Raw genomic sequence first — 17,238 nt, forward strand, 5'->3', positions numbered from 1 at the left:
GAAATGCATGTAAGTCAATGTAATGTCCCCTGAAGTGATGTATACATGGTGTGTGTGTGTGTGCTAACTAACGCTCCTCTCGCTTCTCCTCTCCACAGCTGGACGTTGCTTAGCCAATCAGATGTTTACATTATGGAGACGAGAGGAAGAGGAACACAGAGAGCAGCCTCGTCTCACAGAGTGAGTGTCAAAGGTCAAGTCACATGACCACCAGGAGTACAAATATGGCCACTTTCTGGTGAAAACTGCCATTTTTGTCCCTGAAAATGTCAGAAATTGACCTTAATAACCTCCAAACCCATGTATTACTGCAACGTGTGCTAATTGTTCAAATATCCCAACATATGCCGGTTAGCATCCGGCATGTTCTGGACACGCTACTGTACATTTCTAAATGAAGACTTTTGGGGTACTCGACATTTCAGGGTTCACAACAGGACTCTATGAGCTGGCAGAGAGGTCACATGACTTCACTTCACCATCGCTAAGCTAACGGAGGCTAATGTTGGGCTATAAAGGAACTACAGCACGGTCACATGACTTCACGTCACCACCGCTAAGCTAAAGGAGGCTAATGTCGGGCTATAAAGGAACTACATCACGGTCACATGACTTCAAGTCACCACCGCTAAGCTAAAGGTGGCTAATGTTGGGCTATAAAGGAACTACAGCACGGTCACCTGACTTCACGTCACCACCGCTAAGCTAACGGAGGCTAATGTTGGGCTATAAAGGAACTACAGCACGGTCACATGACTTCACGTCACCACCGCTAAGCTAACGGAGGCTAATGTTGGGCTATAAAGGAACTACAGCACGGTCACATGACTTCACGTCACCACCGCTAAGCTAAAGGAGGCTAATGTTGGGCTATAAAGGAACTACAGCACGGTCACCTGACTTCACGTCACCACCGCTAAGCTAACGGAGGCTAATGTTGGGCTATAAAGGAACTACAGCACGGTCACCTGACTTCACGTCACCACCGCTAAGCTAACGGAGGCTAATGTTGGGCTATAAAGGAACTACAGCACGGTCACCTGACTTCACGTCACCACCGCTAAGCTAAAGGAGGCTAATGTTGGGCTATAAAGGAACTATAGCACGGTCACATGACTTCACGTCACCACCGCTAAGCTAAAGGAGGCTAATGTTGGGCGTGATGACGTTTAGTCGTCTCATTTAGCCACTTGTTAGCAACCTCTGTTTTTAAATTCACCAGTGGGGTATTTACTGACGTGTTTAATGTCGTAGAACAAAAATCTCTTCATCTTGTGTTAACCACAGTCCTCATTTCAGGATAACAACCAAAAACACTTAAAAGACGTCCAGACCGGGGAACAGGAAGTGCTGACTCATTTCCAGGGTTTAGGACTCCTTCCTGCACCTCTCTTTTTCCTCCTGAAATGAGTTTTGTTACTTGTTTTTGTTTACAGCCTTTTCAGCTGAAAGGCGATCAGAGGTCAAAGCTCTATTTCTCTCTCAGCTTCATCTGTAAATGTCTCTTTCTGCTGTCTCACGTAAGAGACTACATCTCCATTCTGTCGGGTGATGGTCGTCGTCGTGTTTCTTTGTGAATAAACGATTTGATGTCCTCTCTGCGCCCCTCCTCAGGCGCTCCTGGGTGCTGCTCAGCTGCTCCCTCGCCGCCCTGCTCTCCCTCAGCCTGCTGCTCCACCTGCTCCGGGCGTGTCGCGGCGCCGCCTGCCAACGGGAACCTGGAGGCCTCGACTACTCGTACGTCCCGCTGACGCACATCAACGGAGACGCCGGGAAATCCGGTTTCCAATTGGACGACTCGGACTCTCAGGATGAAATCTGGTCTCCGTCTCGCTCGGGGAGGACGACGAGTAAAAACTCTCTTATTGCACAAACACCTGCTGAATGTAATCTATAAAGAGAGGTGCAGGGAGTCTGTGCTTTAACCAGGGAGATGTTGCCTTCAGGGTCCAATGGGATTTCTCCATGTGATTTGGGATTATTGCTGAAAATAATCTCTGTGGCAAACACATATTTACACGTTTAGTTCAGCAGGATAATCTCCACATATTAACACCACTTTATGACAGCCTGGTCACATGACTTCACGTCACCACCGCTAAGCTAATGGTGGCTAATGTTGGGCGTGGTGACGTTTAGTCGTCTCATTTAGACAATTGTTGGCAACCTCTGTTTTTAAATCCACCAGTGAGGGATTAACTGACGTGTTTTATGTCGTAGAATATAATCTTGTGATAACCACAGACCTTATTTCAGGATAACTAAAACACCTAAAAAACGTCCAGACCGGGGAACAGGAAGTGCTGAAATGCTGACTCATTTCCAGGGTTAAAGACTCATTCCTGCACCTTTCTTTTTTTGTCGAATTTCCAACGAATGAAGTGAGTTTTGTTACTGGTTTTTGTTTACAGCCTTTTAAGCTGAAAGGCGATCAGAGGTCAAAGCTCTATTCCTCTCTCAGCTTCATTTGTAAATGTCTCTTTCTGCTGTCTCACGGAAACAGATACACTTTGATGTTACTGAGTTTTTTTAATTAGACATTTTCTTATGAACATGGGGGGGGGGGTTTATACACGTCGTCATGCACCGAGCTCCGTCTGAATGTAAAATAACTTTGAGCTCAATGTGCACATTTATATCGGAGAAAAACAATTCTAAAGAAGCACAACTTTCTGCCACAATTCTTCTTATCAAAACGTCTTACTGCTGAAACACATTCCTGATGTCATCTTCTCGATGTCTGTCTGCCAGTTTTCAACATGAATAAATGTGAATATTAAGACTTACTTTTGACTGCTATTTAAAATGTCTCTGAGTGGTTTTTATTGTCACCTGCTTTGTGGGGGGGTATTAAATGGGTCATACCACAATATCTATAACATGTCTATATATACATGCCCAAAATGCTAAAACATGCAGTAGTGTGCTAGATATGCTATACTCATATTCAAAATATGATTTCAAATATCAAATATCTCTAGAGAAGTCAAGTCACATGACACACAGGAAATGACATCGTCAAGCCGTGTTGGACTAAAGGTAAGTCCTTTCTTTTATCATATTCTAATTTAATTACATTGTTTAAACGTCTCCTGCAGATTTGTTGCTTATTCAGATTTCTCAGGGCTCATTACAAAATATTAGTTAATCATTTTGTTTGTAAACGTCACAAAATGATTAACGTGTTATTTGTGCCGTTTTCAACATAAATCAATGTAAATATTAAGATTTAATTTTTTGTGAATACGACCTAAAAAAAGTCAAAATGCTTTTGTGTGAAAATCTTAATTTGTAGAGTAACTTAAAGTGCCATCAAATAAAAAATAAAGAAGTGCTTTCTCTTCCGGCTCTGTGTGAGGACAGACTCGGCAGCATCAGTTTCTCTTGTTGCTGTTAAAATGAGCCGACTCGTCCCGTCTGTCGGCTCTCGGACTCGGGTCACAAAAACCTTTAACTTGACCTTTGACCTCCACCCGAAAACACTTTGTTCCAGTTTCAGGTTTAAAAGAAAAGGTCATGGTTTGGCTCAAAATAAAGAAATGTGTCACGTTATTTATGGTCCCCTCTCATGTAGTGAGTTATATAGGTTCTAGTGCAGGTCAATGGTCTGCAGAGGCTACAATCACTGTGTTCCCTCCAGAGGGATTGTTTCACGTGTGTGTGTGTGTGTGTGTGTGTGTGTGTGTGTGTGTGTGTGTGTGTGTGTGTGTGTGTGTGTGTGTGTGTGTGTGTGTGTGTGTGTGTGGTGTGTGTGTGTGTGTGTGTGTGTGTGTGTGTTAGAGAGAGTGACACACACTCCCCCTATGTGTGTGTGTATAGGTGTGTGTGTTAGAGAGAGTGACACACACACACAGCCCGACCCACATTCCTGTCTGCATGTTTACATTCTGATTGACGATGGCTGACACACACACCCTCACACANTTGGACATTGGATTTTACGTTACATGTTGTATTTACCATTGGATGAGTGGAATTGACAATTTATGAGACTTAAATAATTGAATAGTTTAATGTTATAAACTGATATATTAAACGTATTCTTGACATTTTTTATAAAACGAACAACGCGATGACTAATAATATTGTATTTGTCTGAAAAATTTACTATGTCTATACTTTGGTGTATAATGAGTGTAGTAGTTGCTAGTTGATATGTTCTACGTAGAGTGTGTTATTTTAGTTGTGTTCAATGACTGTATATTGAAACAAGTTTTGAACTTTATTGTTTATTGACATTTGTTGTTATACACTGCGACGATTCTTGTTACACACTGCTACCATGACAAATGTTTTCTGTCTTACCGACGTGTCGGGGAATCGCCCCGTATGTAGGTTGGAGTACCTCTACCAATCTAATGTCATTTGTAAACAAACTTTTGTTTATGTGTTATTATCGTTTGATTTTATTTGTAACTGTATGTGTATTATTTCATTTTTATAACATTATTTGATTTTTATTTTTTTGTTTTTATTCCCAACAGAGTCTGGTGTTGATATAAACCACGTTCAAAAATCCAATCAAAAACTACTCCTTACCGACGACAAGGAATTCTTTGTTGTGTATACTACCTAGGGGAGAGGGTGGTAGGAGTATGTACTAGTACAAGACTTATTGTTGTGTTGTTTTATTCGTTGTTTGTAGTATGTAACGTGTATCATATATTGATTAACAAGATATGAATCCAATTATATCGTATAAATTTAATATTTTTATATTAAATTCCAAAAAGTTACCGAATCGGTACACAAAAGACTCGGTCTACAGACTCGTGGAGCAAGAAAGGCACCGGTCACACAGTTACAGACAAAAATCGCACAGCGACCACGACATCCGTAGGCATCTTGTCGCACTCTCAACAGCAGTCACTACGCACTAGACAACGACAAAAACAAATCTAAGTAATAACTTTTGTAGACAAGTCGTGTCTATCCCACGAGGCGTTTTGTATCTTCCTTGTGCCCGTCGTACTCAGCTTCGACACCGGTACTTCCGTCCCCCTCATTCTGCCGATTTTCGAGGACCTACATGGTGGCGACCTTGAGAAACGAGAGTCGTATAGCGTAAACTTCTGGATAATTTGGTGAGGAAGACGGCAAGCGAACCGCGACGGCGGCACGTGATGCAGCCCACCCACTTTCCTCGACTGTGCTCTACCGTTGGCCGTTTGGTCTCACGACACGATAGACTTCTATTCTCTTCACCGGCTACGTTTGTAGTAAGTAGTTCGTCCGAGTCAAACCATCCGATTGACTCCCGTGTACTCCTTCATAGTCGCCCTGTACTCCGACTCTACGAGACTCTTTGGGTCCTTTCATCCGTTCTAACAGGACAATAGTGAACCGTGTAGGTATTCCAGTTGCAAAAAGTGCGACCTTTCTCCGGCACTAGCACCAGCCTTAGACCGCACTACTCGAACAAACGCGCGGACGGTCGAAGACTAAGTCAACCCCGGCTCTAACAAGTCCAATACAGTCCGTCGTTTGTATCTTTCAGCTGTGTCGGGTCAAACTAGACGTCAACTCTGTTCCCAACTAAGGAAATGTGAGACGCGTACTTTCGGTCGTTACAGAAGATTCGAGTTTTAGGCAAACTCCTGAAACGGGATCGAGTCGCCGGTGGAATGAAGACATACCATGCCGTGCAGAGGCACGAGGCTCGGGTAGAGGACCCGTTCTTGTCGACCTTGACTCGCTACTAAGTCCGTGCGCGGGGCTTACTTCAAGTCCGACAGAATGTACTGCGCACCAGTGATATGTAGGTAGGGGTCGTCGGCAAGGCGTTGTTCGAAGAACTACCTATTACCGTTACTATGCCAATAGTCTCCCACACTTTCATCGAAGAACCGTAAAAGAGGAAGTAATCAGGTGGTTCGGGTGCGAAAGAAGGTGTGTAACGTCCACGTTGCGCAGACATCAATTGTAGGGTGGTTCAAAAGAGGTCCCGTTACGCAAAAATGATCTGTCCTCGAGAGTGGGTAGTTTTTACAGGGCAGGGCAACAACCGGGTACGTACCCGTCCGGTGTAGGTTCGCTCGACGGAGTCACTGTCTCTCCAGCTCGAAGTGCCGGGAGGTACTAGTTTTTATTCTATCGACGCGACATAGGCACAAACAGGACACGAAAGTAGTTGTCGATATTTTCGCTACATCGACGCAAGAGAAGCCGGGACACACGGATCCAAGGACGATCAAGGAATTGACGTCCAGGACGCACCACAAAGACTATTTGAACTGTAAATAATTTCAGACATTAGTTTACATTTATAAGTTACATCTGGCCCTTTGAGGGCAACGATTATGCTGATGTGGCCCTCGGTGAAAATGAGTTTGACACCCCTGCTCTAATGCAATAAAAGTACTTAAACCACACTGTACAAATATTCTCTTACAGTAAGAGTTCTGTTTTGAAATGTTCCGTCAGTCATAGTTTAATCGAGGAGAAGTATTAAAAGAAATAAAATGTGCAAGGCTGTAACAAATTCAATGATTGTTTATGTAAATAACATAATATCACAACTAATTTGACTCAAGGGGTTACACAGGTCAACTAGACATAGATGACAGATCAAAAAAAGTCCGAAGTGACACCTTCACAAAGTACAGTAAAGCATAAACAAAGGGAAAGTCGCCCCACTGTGATGTAAAAAAAGATACTGTAAGTTATTTTATCAAGAAACTATCTTTAAATAATGACTTGTCATTTGTTGGACTCACAGGCAGCATGGCATTGAAGAGGTGGGTGATGAAGGAGGCTCCGTGTTGAACGGCCTCCTCCGCCTGAGACATGTTGGCCACAGAGTGACCTGCAGGAGCAGAAGCATTCTGTTAATAGAGCCAGAGGAGCTAAATGCAGCTAACAAAACTGCATCATGTGTTTTTTGTTTTGTAGCTTTTATTTACATTTTAAATGTTGGCTGTGTGACTTTTTATTTATATTGCAAGTGTACCCTCCGTTTCTTTCAAATGTACATCATAACGTTTTTTGTAATTTGAGGTGTAAAACACACCTTCTCAAAGCAGTATTTATCCTTGAGTTTTTTGGATGTGAGTAAACGCTGCTCACCTAACGACACCGTGATTCCCTTCTGGCAGAGATCCCTGATCACCGATTGGCTGCCGTCCAGCTCCGGAGCCAATGTCACCATGGCAACGCTGTCCAGGCCGCCGTAGGTTTCCATCAGGTCCCTGAGCCCGCCGCTACTGAAGGTCCTGAGAAACTGCTCCGGGTGAGCTCCTTTCTTCTCCAGGCTGATGAACGGGCCCTCCAGGTGAAATCCTGCAGACAGGAAATATACAATTATATTTATGAAAAGATAGATACAGATAATACAATATTTTAAAGGGTATGTCTGCCAATGTTGGGGTATATCAAAACCTGATGTATCTCGGTACTGTCCTACTGACACAAATACTCTCTTGAAAAAATGTTGTTACATTTGCAGATAAGTAGAAAAGCAAAGATTCAGAAGTCCTAACATTTGGGAAAAGAAGGTTGTAATATTTAGAGTGGTTTTATTTCAACTCAATCCCACAAACACCGTCCTTTTGAAACAAATATTCACTAGAGAAAAAAAGTCAAGCAAGGTGGAAAAGGACAATTATAATTTAAAGAATTTTTAAATGAATTTATTTGAAAACATTTATTTAATTTTATATTTAATTTTTATAATTCAAAAAGTTACCAGACATTTTGTGGGGGCAATTCAAGCTTTAAAATACTTTTTATGTAAAAATTGTTAAAAAATAAGTAATATTTCAAGAAAAAACAAGCTAATATTTAAGAATAAAATAGAAAGATAAAGAAAATCTTAATAATTCCTCCTTTTTGTTGATGAAGCTAAACAGAGCCACCAACAGGAAGCAAGACAATATTAAGAAGCAATAACAAATTGTTGGTTTTCATGGGAAGACAAAACACAACATAAATATACAGAATATATCCAGATTAATCCTCTAACATGATCCAGTCAGATTACACTCACCAAGAACTCCAGCTCCATGCGCTCCTCCATCGTGAACTTTGACCTGAGGCAAAACCTGAAACACAGTTTGAGTAAGATTCTATTTTGTAGAAGAAATACAAATGTATTTCAGTCCTTATTTGAAATCCAAAACAATGCACATGTTAATATGTTTATAAATAAATAACATCAGGCATTTAATTTGTAAAAGATATCTGATTACAATTATCTAGTCTGATATTGCAAATGTGATATGATACACAATATTGTAGGGAATTATACTTTTTGTATAAATATTCTTATTCTTTATATATATAAAATAAAATAAAATATATGAAAAGAATTATGGTGTGATTTTCGCCTTTAAACATCTCTTATGATTTGGATTTTGCAGTTATCAATATTGTGAAATGAATTCATTCTTATTGATTGTAAATAGTTTGGTGCTTGATATACAAACAATGCAGGACCTATACTGGCTATCCCTCCTCTGGTTCCTGATGTGGAATAAAGATTGAAAGCTGGTTATAGGTGTTACCTTGTGGTAGACGTGGGGGGGTGATGTGACCAGCGTGGGGCAGAAGGACGTCACGCCATGCTCCAGGATCTTTTTGGCCACTAAAGAAACTCCACTGCCGGCATCGTCGCAGGCCTGAGAGAAATCGATCCCGTATCCTCCTGCAGACGAAATGACATGTTTCATCTGAATAATCTCCAAAAGGAAGATTCTCATGGCTTGCTCATTAAGCTTCAGAGTGTTTGTTTGCAGTTAAGAATGAGTTGCATGTTCAGTTTTTAGTTAGGGGACCAAATTAAAAAAACATTTGCGATCTCTCTGTGAACTTTTGTTTAACCTTTTTTTTTTTAATCACAGATGAATAGAGTGCCACAGTGGTTTGTCAGCATTTTACCACTTCCGGTTCCTTTGACAAAAACCAATGCAATTTCTCCATAGGATTTTGGAAAACAGCTCGAAATAAGGTCTGTGGTTGGCACACATTGAAGAGGCGGATCACGTTTTGTTCATTCGGATAATATCCACTTGTCTACCCTACTTTTATAATTTTCTAATCATCAATCTAATCGATAGATTACTTATTTCGAGCTATTTTCCAATGGAGAAATTGCATTGGTTTTTGTCGAAGGAACCGGAAGGAGTACTTCCGGGTTTTAGGACGCGTCACTGTGGCACTCTATAGACACTGATTGTAAGTTGCAGACATAATAAAATATTCCTAATTGTTGTAGACTAATGTATTCATTTATGTATTGATCTATAAAGGTTTACCTATGTTGGTGTTCAAACGAAAAAAATATTACACATGATATGAAAGAGCAGTATTTAAATGTTTTCTTTGTCTGGGGGAGGGGGGGGTGTTACCATTGATCTGAACGTCTATAAAGCCCGGGGCGATGATGCTGCCTTCACAGTCCACACACTTGTCGGCGTAACCGTGCTCATCGAAGAAAAGTTTCTCTGGATCTAAAATCTTTCCGTCACGCACCCACAGGTCCTCTCTGCATGAAAACATGAAAACACACACACACACACACACACACACACACACACACACACACACACACACACACACACACACACACACACACACACACACACACACACACACACACACACACACACACACACACACACACACACACACACACACACACACACACACACACACACACACACACACACACACACACTTTTTACTCCATTAGCTTTATAGATTACAGTTTTTATATAGCTTACTGTATGTAGGGCAGGTAAGATACATGTACAGTAAGAAAACATCAGGATGTAGCGTTCCTTTATGAAGAACATTTTCCCTCCTCTTAGACTAAATATTGTCTTTAAAATAACTCTTGGATCAGCTGGAATATGTATCGTCACCAAACCCAAGAATAGTTGAGTTTCTAGAGATACAGTGGGGCAAAAAAGTATTTAGTCAGCCACCAATTGTGCAAGTTCTCCCACTTAAAAAGGTGAGAGGCCTGTAATTTTCATCCTAGGTATACCTCAACTATGAGAGACAAAATGAGAAAAAAAAACCAGAAAATCACATTGTCTGATTTTTAAAGAATTTATTTGCAAATTATGGTGGAAAATAAGTATTTGGTCAATAACAAAAGTTCATCTCAGTACTTTGTTATATACCCTTTGTTGGCAATGACAGAGGTCAAACGTTTTCTGTAAGTCTTCACAAGGTTTTCACACACTGTTGCTGGTATTTTGGCCCATTCCTCCATGCAGATCTCCTCTAGAGCAGTGATGTTTTGGGGCTGTCGCTGGGCAACACAGACTTTCAACTCCCTCCAAAGATTTTCTATGGGGTTGAGATCTGGAGACTGGCTAGGCCACTCCAGGACCTTGAAATGCTTCTTACGAAGCCACTCCTTCGTTACCCGGGCAGTGTGTTTGGGATCATTGTCATGCTGAAAGACCCAGCCACGTTTCATCTTCAATGCCCTTGCTGATGGAAGGAGGTTGTCACTCAAAATCTCACGATACATGGCCCCATTCATTCTTTCCTTTACACGGATCAGTCGTCCTGGTCCCTTTGCAGAAAAACAGCCCCAAAGCATGATGGTTCCACCCCCATGTTTCACAGTAGGTATGGTGTTCTTTGGATGCAACTCAGCATTCTTTCTCCTCCAAACACGTCTAGTTGAGTTTTTACCAAAAAGTTCTATTTTGGTTTCATCTGACCATATGACATTCTCCCAATCCTCTTCTGGATCATCTAAATGCTCTCTAGCAAACTTCAGACGGGCCTGGACATGTACTGGCTTAAGCAGGGGGACACGTCTGGCACTGCAGGATTTGACACCCTGGCGGCGTAGTGTGTTACTGATGGTAGCCTTTGTTACTTTGGTCCCAGCTCTCTGCAGGTCATTGACTAAGTCCCCCCGTGTGGTTCTGGGATTTTTGTCCACTTGTGATCATTTTGGCCCCACGGGGTGAGATCTTGCGTGGAGCCCCAGATCGAGGGAGATTATTAGTGGTCTTGTATGTCTTCCATTTTCTAATAATTGCTCCCACAGTTGATTTCTTCACACCAAGCTGCTTACCTATTGCAGATTCAGTCTTCCCAGCTGGTGCAGGTCTACAATTTTGTTTCTGGTGTCCTTTGACAGCTCTTTGGTCTTGGCCATAGTGGAGTTTGGAGTGTGACTGTTTGAGGTTGTGGACAGGTGTCTTTTATACTGATAACGAGTTCAAACAGGTGCCATTAATACAGTTAACAAGTGTAGGACAGAGGAGGCTCTTAAAGAAGAAGTTACAGGTCTGTGAGAGCCAGAAATCTTGTTTGTTTGTAGGTGACCAAATACTTATTTTACCGAGGAATTTACCAATTCATTCTTTAAAAATCAGACAATGTGATTTCCTGGATTCTTTCCCCCCATTCTGTCTCTCATAGTTGAAGTATACCTAGGATAAAAATTACAGGCCTCTCTCATCTTTTTAAGTGGGAGAACTTGCACAATTGGTGGCTGACTAAATACTTTTTTGCCCCACTGTCTGTGTTGGTTAAAAAAACGAATAATATAATATAATAATCTTTTTCATTCAAAAAATTTTGGTTAGTGAAACGTCTCCCCACACCGGGTCTGTCTCGATAATCGTAAATTTTCTGTTCCTTTGTGGTCGTGAAAACTTTTCCGCGGGTTTGCTCCCAATTTACCTCTACGTGTTACAGAAACTCAAAGGCTTCGGTTGTGAAGTCTCTGTGCAAAATTCTACAAATAATTAACGTCCTTTCTCATTTTCCCTGTGAAGTTTCAGTATATTCTAATCGTTCAAAAGTAACCGCCGAACTTGATGAACTCGTCCGAAGTTTTTACGGACAATTATGTTTCATCCGTACTGTTTGTCGTGTGTCCTGACCTTCCTTTTCTCTGTTATTCGATTGTAACGGAGTATTTTGCTTAGGATAGTTGGACGGGTCTACCCGGGGGGACACCCGCCAACAATCCCAGGGGTCAGGAATTTCCTTTTTTCTTTTTGTTCCGCGGTCTGTTTTATTAATAAGTCACTCTTTTACAGGACTGTTAGAATTCCCTCCCGGCCGCCTCCCTGCATCTTGTTCGTCTTAGAGGGGCTGAGTGTGTTTGTTTCCGGGAAAGAGCGTCCAACTGTTCAGTCAAGCGCTGTGGTGTATCTTTGCATTTCCCCTGTGTAATTACCACGTGGACTGTGATTGCCATTTAATGTTCGGGTCCTCGTTCTGGTCGTTCGTTTACCGTCCGACTTTGGACGAAATGGTGGACTCGTAGGGGAGTTACGACACACACTCTCCCTCCCTCTGGTGTGTGTGTCGCTCCTCTCACTGTCCCGCCTACTTTCGTGCCGAGTCAGGTCAGGGGTTCATAACCAAGGTTACTCACAATGATTTAATTGTTGAAAGGATTTGGTAGCGGGAGACAATAACAAGGTAAGTTTGGGCGGGTACATAGTTCGATTAACGGGAGGGGCAAGCTACACTTTTTCAGGGGCCGTGTTAAATTTGGAGCCGTAGACAACTAATTGTCAGTTAACCGACTCACCGGTGGCGTGAAGTAGGTGTGTCTCTCACTCACCATACACAGGAGTGTTGTGTTGGAGGCAAACGGACGTCTAGACGGTTGTAACTAGTGTGTGGTTGTTGTGGATGTTTGTGTTTGTAACGTAGGAAAAGAGGGGAGCACTGAAAGTGGAATAGGGATAAAAAACATTGGAGGAGAGGGCATGTTTGTGTTGTGAATTTAGGGAAGGTGTGTTTTGTGTGTGTGTAGGAACGATTGTGTGTATGTTATTTTTTTGTTTTTTGTTCGGTCCGGGTTACCGGGACATCGGTGCCGGAACCACCCGAAGGTTTGTAGCCTTGTCTATTCTCCGTGTGTGGTGACGTTCTACAGAGGACACCTAGACCCAGAGTGCGTGCGTGCGTGACGTGGTGCGTGCGTGCGTGCGTGTGCCGTGACTGCGTGGTGTGTGTGTGTGGTGTGTGTGTGTGTGTCGTGTGTTGTGTGTGTGTTTGTGTGTGTGTGTGGTGTGTGTGGTGTGTGTGTGTGTGTGTAGGGAGACTGGCAAGATGTGTGTCCCAACGGTCTGATTACCGTTCCTAATGTACTCCTGCTCACCTCTATGGTTGGGGTGGTGTGTACGAGGTATTGACACATAGTAAACTGCAAAAACCTAGACTATGAATTACCCGGGGTATTGCGCGTAGCGAACGTTTGATTTTATGTTTGTCGTCTGTTGCTAAAGGAACAATGACGTTGGTTGGAAAGGAAAAGGCTCGGGTTGCAGCCTCACTAAATTCGGCGTCGGGTGCAGAGTAAGTGCTCAACCTAAGTGCTCGGGGACCATTCCTTTTAGGAAGTCCACTAAACACGGGTACGAAACCCACGTGAAACCCGTCATACACAAGTACAATGAGGGTCTATGGTGTCACCACGACCCTCCGGTTCCGTGGGTTTTTTGAATTATTTGTTCGCCGATTCGATAAAGTCTATAAACATGCACTTGTTTGTATTCCGTCGTCGTCTAGTGTTGTATGAAATTATTTCGGTACTTACGTGGAAACATAGGAGTTTCCCCCTTTATAGTATAGTTGCCGCTAAGCTTTGTATATCTGTGAACGCACACGAGTCAAAAAGACACAATTTAAGCACGTCCCCAGCAGTCGGACTTCGGCCAATACCGTTAGTTTCTTTGAATTTGTCTTAAACGGAGGAGGACCTAGAGGGTGATACTTATTTTGGTTTTGTTGTGTCGTCAGCGAGTGAAGTTAGAACGAAGTAGGCAGTCGCACCCCTTTGTAAGTCCCTTAACGAGAGCGGATAAATACGTAGGGTGGGTGGACGCTTTGGGCTATGGCGACGCGCAATCCTAGTCCAAAATTACCTCTTAATGCTTCCGAAAAAAAGAAAAATGCTCAAACGAAGGAATAGTGAAAAACGTAATTTTGTACGGCCATTAACTCCAAAGCAGTGAAATGATCGTTTTTATAATATATTTCGGAGATTGAACACTGGGTAAAGAAATAGACTGAAACGACATTGTGTGTGTGTGTTGTGTGTGTGGTGTGTGTGTTGTGTTGTGTGTGTGTTGTGTGTGTGTGGTGTGTGTGTGTTGTTGTGTGGGTGGTGTGGTGTGTGTGTGTTGGTGGTGTGTGTATGTGTGTGTGTGTGTGTGGTGTGTGCGTGCGTAGTATCCTTATAAGTACAGAACTTGTGTCCGACTTGCCGAAATATCTTCGTCAGTACCCTCTGGGGACTCTTGGTCCGAAACTGAGTCACCAGGTCCCCCCCCTCTCGCCTCCCGTCCTCCTTGTTGCTGAACCATGGTGTCGCTCTCGTCCCCCCCCCCCCGACTCTCCAGTTCTCCAGTCCGGGACTACCCCACTCTCCGACTCCCACATGAACACTTCCCCTAATAGTTCTCTTTCTGTCCCCTATCTCTTATCTCTTTTCTTGACCCTTCTTTCTGTATCGTCCCTTGTGCGGGATTCGGGACCGTAGAAGTCTCTCTAATTGGCACAATTACTCGGGTAAAGTAGGTCTTGCGTCTAGCTGGCGAGTTAGCCAACGCAAAGTTGGACCTTCTTCTGTCCAGGACGGAGCGCATTCCCACCCCGTTCATGGAAGACTTTTATCCATCGTAACTGCTCCGGAATAAGGACGAAACCACCCAACAGGGACAGGACATTCACATATATACCAAGTCACGTAGCATTTTTACCAGGACGTTTCCGATTTTAGGTTGTTCGGGACTTTGCGGAGGTATCCTGAGGAAACAAATGAAGACATGTATCTCTGTTCGTGATACATTGTGAACGGCGAAGATTAACCCATCATAGGTTGTGAACTGCATATCCGATTCCCCGCCCTAGGAAACTCGCCACTGGTTAGGTTGCGCGTCGCGGCGGCGATTGGGTTAGTCGTCGTCTGACCCGAGGACAAAGTTGTCTGCCCACTTTTCTTCCAGCGACGTCGGTTGTCCCGTCATACTCTTTTTTTTTCGAAAAACGTTGTAATNCTGATAACGAGTTCAAACAGGTGCCATTAATACAGTTAACAAGTGTAGGACAGAGGAGGCTCTTAAAGAAGAAGTTACAGGTCTGTGAGAGCCAGAAATCTTGTTTGTTTGTAGGTGACCAAATACTTATTTTCCACCATAATTTGCAAATAAATTCTTTAAAAATCAGACAAGAATAGACACGCTACAAGAATATGATGATCCTATCGATTATATTGCTGCAGATTAAACAAAAATGTAACATAATGCAGCAGTAATAATAAATAAGAAACATCATTTATAATAGTTTAGTGTAGTGTGTGTGTGTGTGTGTGTGTGTGTGTGTGTGTGTGTGTGTGTGTGTGTGTGTGTGTACCTCTGCAGACAGTGGTCTCTCAATATCCTGCAGTTGATGAACTGAGTGATGCGAGCATCGGACACTGATTTGTTGGATGGCATTTTTTTGAGTGGAGTGGATAAGCTTCCTCTGACTGAGAAACACAGCAGAATAAATCAAACACTCCTCTTTGGGTGCATAATGTGATTAAATGTAACACGTAATGACAACAACACATTTGAAAATCAAAGTTCCCAAAGATCCCACTTTAAAAAACAGACATGGAAATTAGGGCTGCAACTAACAGTTATATTAATTTCAGGACATAACCTAAACCCCTGCACCTTAAATAGTGGTTGCTGCCAATTAATCCACATTATTTAGATAATTTAACAAATGCCTTTATTAAAGTGTGTGTTGACTTGTAACCCTTTTGATAATTACCATCTGAAAGACATGTCTCAATCACTTTATCTGATGATGCACCAGTATTAAATCATATCTAAAATCTTATCAGTGTAGGTGCAGCAGTTGACTTTGACCTCTGGTCTTCTTGTTGCTACAATAACTGTCTCTGGCTCTGGTTCTCTGCTGGGAAATGCACAACACCAAACTCCATGCAAAAAAACGGTAAATTAAAGCTTTTGATAGCTCTGACCTACTTGACATACCTTGAGAGGCAAAGACGTAAAATGTCAACACTTGGAAGAGTCCAGTAGTCAACTCGGCATACAGTAAAAGTTTAATTCAACAGCTCCTCCAGTCAAATATGAACTTCTTCTACCGCCACACCGTCGCTCTGCTTCCACACAAATACAGGAGATAGCTACGTTAAAACCCCATATTTTATAAACGAGTTCGTTGACAGTACATTCCGTATTTCCCTTCAGATATTTTGACTTTAGCAGGCAAAAATTAAGTGAACTGTTGTTTTACAGTGTTAAAGTACTTATCTTGAGGTGGTACTTGCCCCAGCCAGGAGCGTTTTCAGCTGATTCTGTGGAATAGAAACAGGGGAAACGGATGTCATGTGACGAAACGGAGCTGCAGGTCAGTTGATCAAAAAAAATAAAATAACTGTCCCTGCAGTTTGATCATTTGAATCCTGCTGAATACATTTAAAACCACAAGTTTGATATTTTTCTAAATAAATTTGAGAAATTACTGCAAAAATAAAAAGTGTGTGTGTGTGTACGTGTGCTCAGAAACGAAAGGCACACGTAGACACTAGGTGGAGCTCAAACACAACACTAGTTATTTCCCGAAATATAGAAACCTCACTTGACTTCTCTTCTAAAACCCTTTGTCAGTGCCATGAATTCTGATGCATTAGTACATGATGCTTTTGAAGCAGCATCATGTATGTATCTAGAGCTACCTCTGTTATTCATATCTTAAAGTCTAAAATTTTTATGGAAAGCCAATTCTCTGCAGGTTAAACACGTTCGGCTTTGATACATTACTGATCATCTTTCTCTACGTTTACTTGAGTTTACTACATTGTTATTTTGGCTGCTACTAACGACTGTTTTTTAATTATTGATTTACCTACAGATTGTGTCATAGATGTATCATTTGGTGTACAAAATGTTAGAAAAAAGTAAATAAAAGTCTACCCCAGTAACTCAAAGCCCAAGGTGATGTTTTTAAATGTCTTATTTGTTGGTCCAAAACCCAAAGATATTTGCTTTAATATGAAAAAAGAGCAGCAAATATATAACAATTAAAGGCAGTCCTGCATGAGTTACTTAAACGATTGAAGAAGAGCTTTCTTGTCTGTGAATCTACTAATGTTTGCAGCACAGTGTCACAGCTTTGACTGCAGCTTGTACTTGTAATTAAGTACTTTTACTTGTAATTAAGTACTTTTACAGTCATCTTTTTATACTTTTAATAAAAAAATCCTTCTAACCCAACAGCAGGGAAATGTAC

At 42.0% G+C, this 17,238-nt stretch overlaps 1 protein-coding gene across 2 annotated transcripts; it reads right to left on the bottom strand.

The window, feature by feature from the left end:
* Nucleotides 1-6,573: 6,573 nt before the first annotated feature.
* Nucleotides 6,574-16,319, bottom strand: amdhd2 (amidohydrolase domain containing 2). 2 transcript variants are annotated; one of them, XM_010772258.1, is made up of 8 exons: nucleotides 16,277-16,319; nucleotides 15,978-16,105; nucleotides 15,346-15,460; nucleotides 9,345-9,481; nucleotides 8,502-8,641; nucleotides 7,985-8,039; nucleotides 7,066-7,278; nucleotides 6,574-6,805 (listed from the first exon to the last, which is right to left on the bottom strand). In XM_010772258.1, exons 3-8 carry the CDS (start codon nucleotides 15,426-15,428, stop codon nucleotides 6,663-6,665), a joined length of 771 nt encoding a protein of 256 aa, XP_010770560.1. In that variant the 5' UTR covers nucleotides 15,429-15,460; nucleotides 15,978-16,105; nucleotides 16,277-16,319; the 3' UTR covers nucleotides 6,574-6,662. The 2 variants fall into 2 exon arrangements, with proteins under 2 accessions (XP_010770560.1, XP_010770559.1); XM_010772257.1 differs by having other exon boundaries at nucleotides 15,978-16,304.
* Between the last annotated feature and the right edge of the window lie 919 nt (nucleotides 16,320-17,238).

The sequence above is a fragment of the Notothenia coriiceps genome, unplaced genomic scaffold (assembly GCF_000735185.1).
Source record: "Notothenia coriiceps isolate Sejong01 unplaced genomic scaffold, NC01 NC01_scaffold00011012, whole genome shotgun sequence".
NCBI lineage: Eukaryota > Metazoa > Chordata > Actinopteri > Perciformes > Nototheniidae > Notothenia > Notothenia coriiceps.

Coding starts and splice junctions, on each gene's coding strand:
- amdhd2 (XM_010772258.1), bottom strand. CDS start 15,428: ATGCCATCCAACAAATCAGTGTCCGATGCTCGCATCACTCAGTTCATC. Junction 8,040..8,501: donor CCCCCCACGTCTACCACAAG/GTAACACCTATA, acceptor ACTGTGTTTCAG/GTTTTGCCTCAGGTCAAAGT. Junction 7,279..7,984: donor GCATGGAGCTGGAGTTCTTG/GTGAGTGTAATC, acceptor TCCTGTCTGCAG/GATTTCACCTGGAGGGCCCG.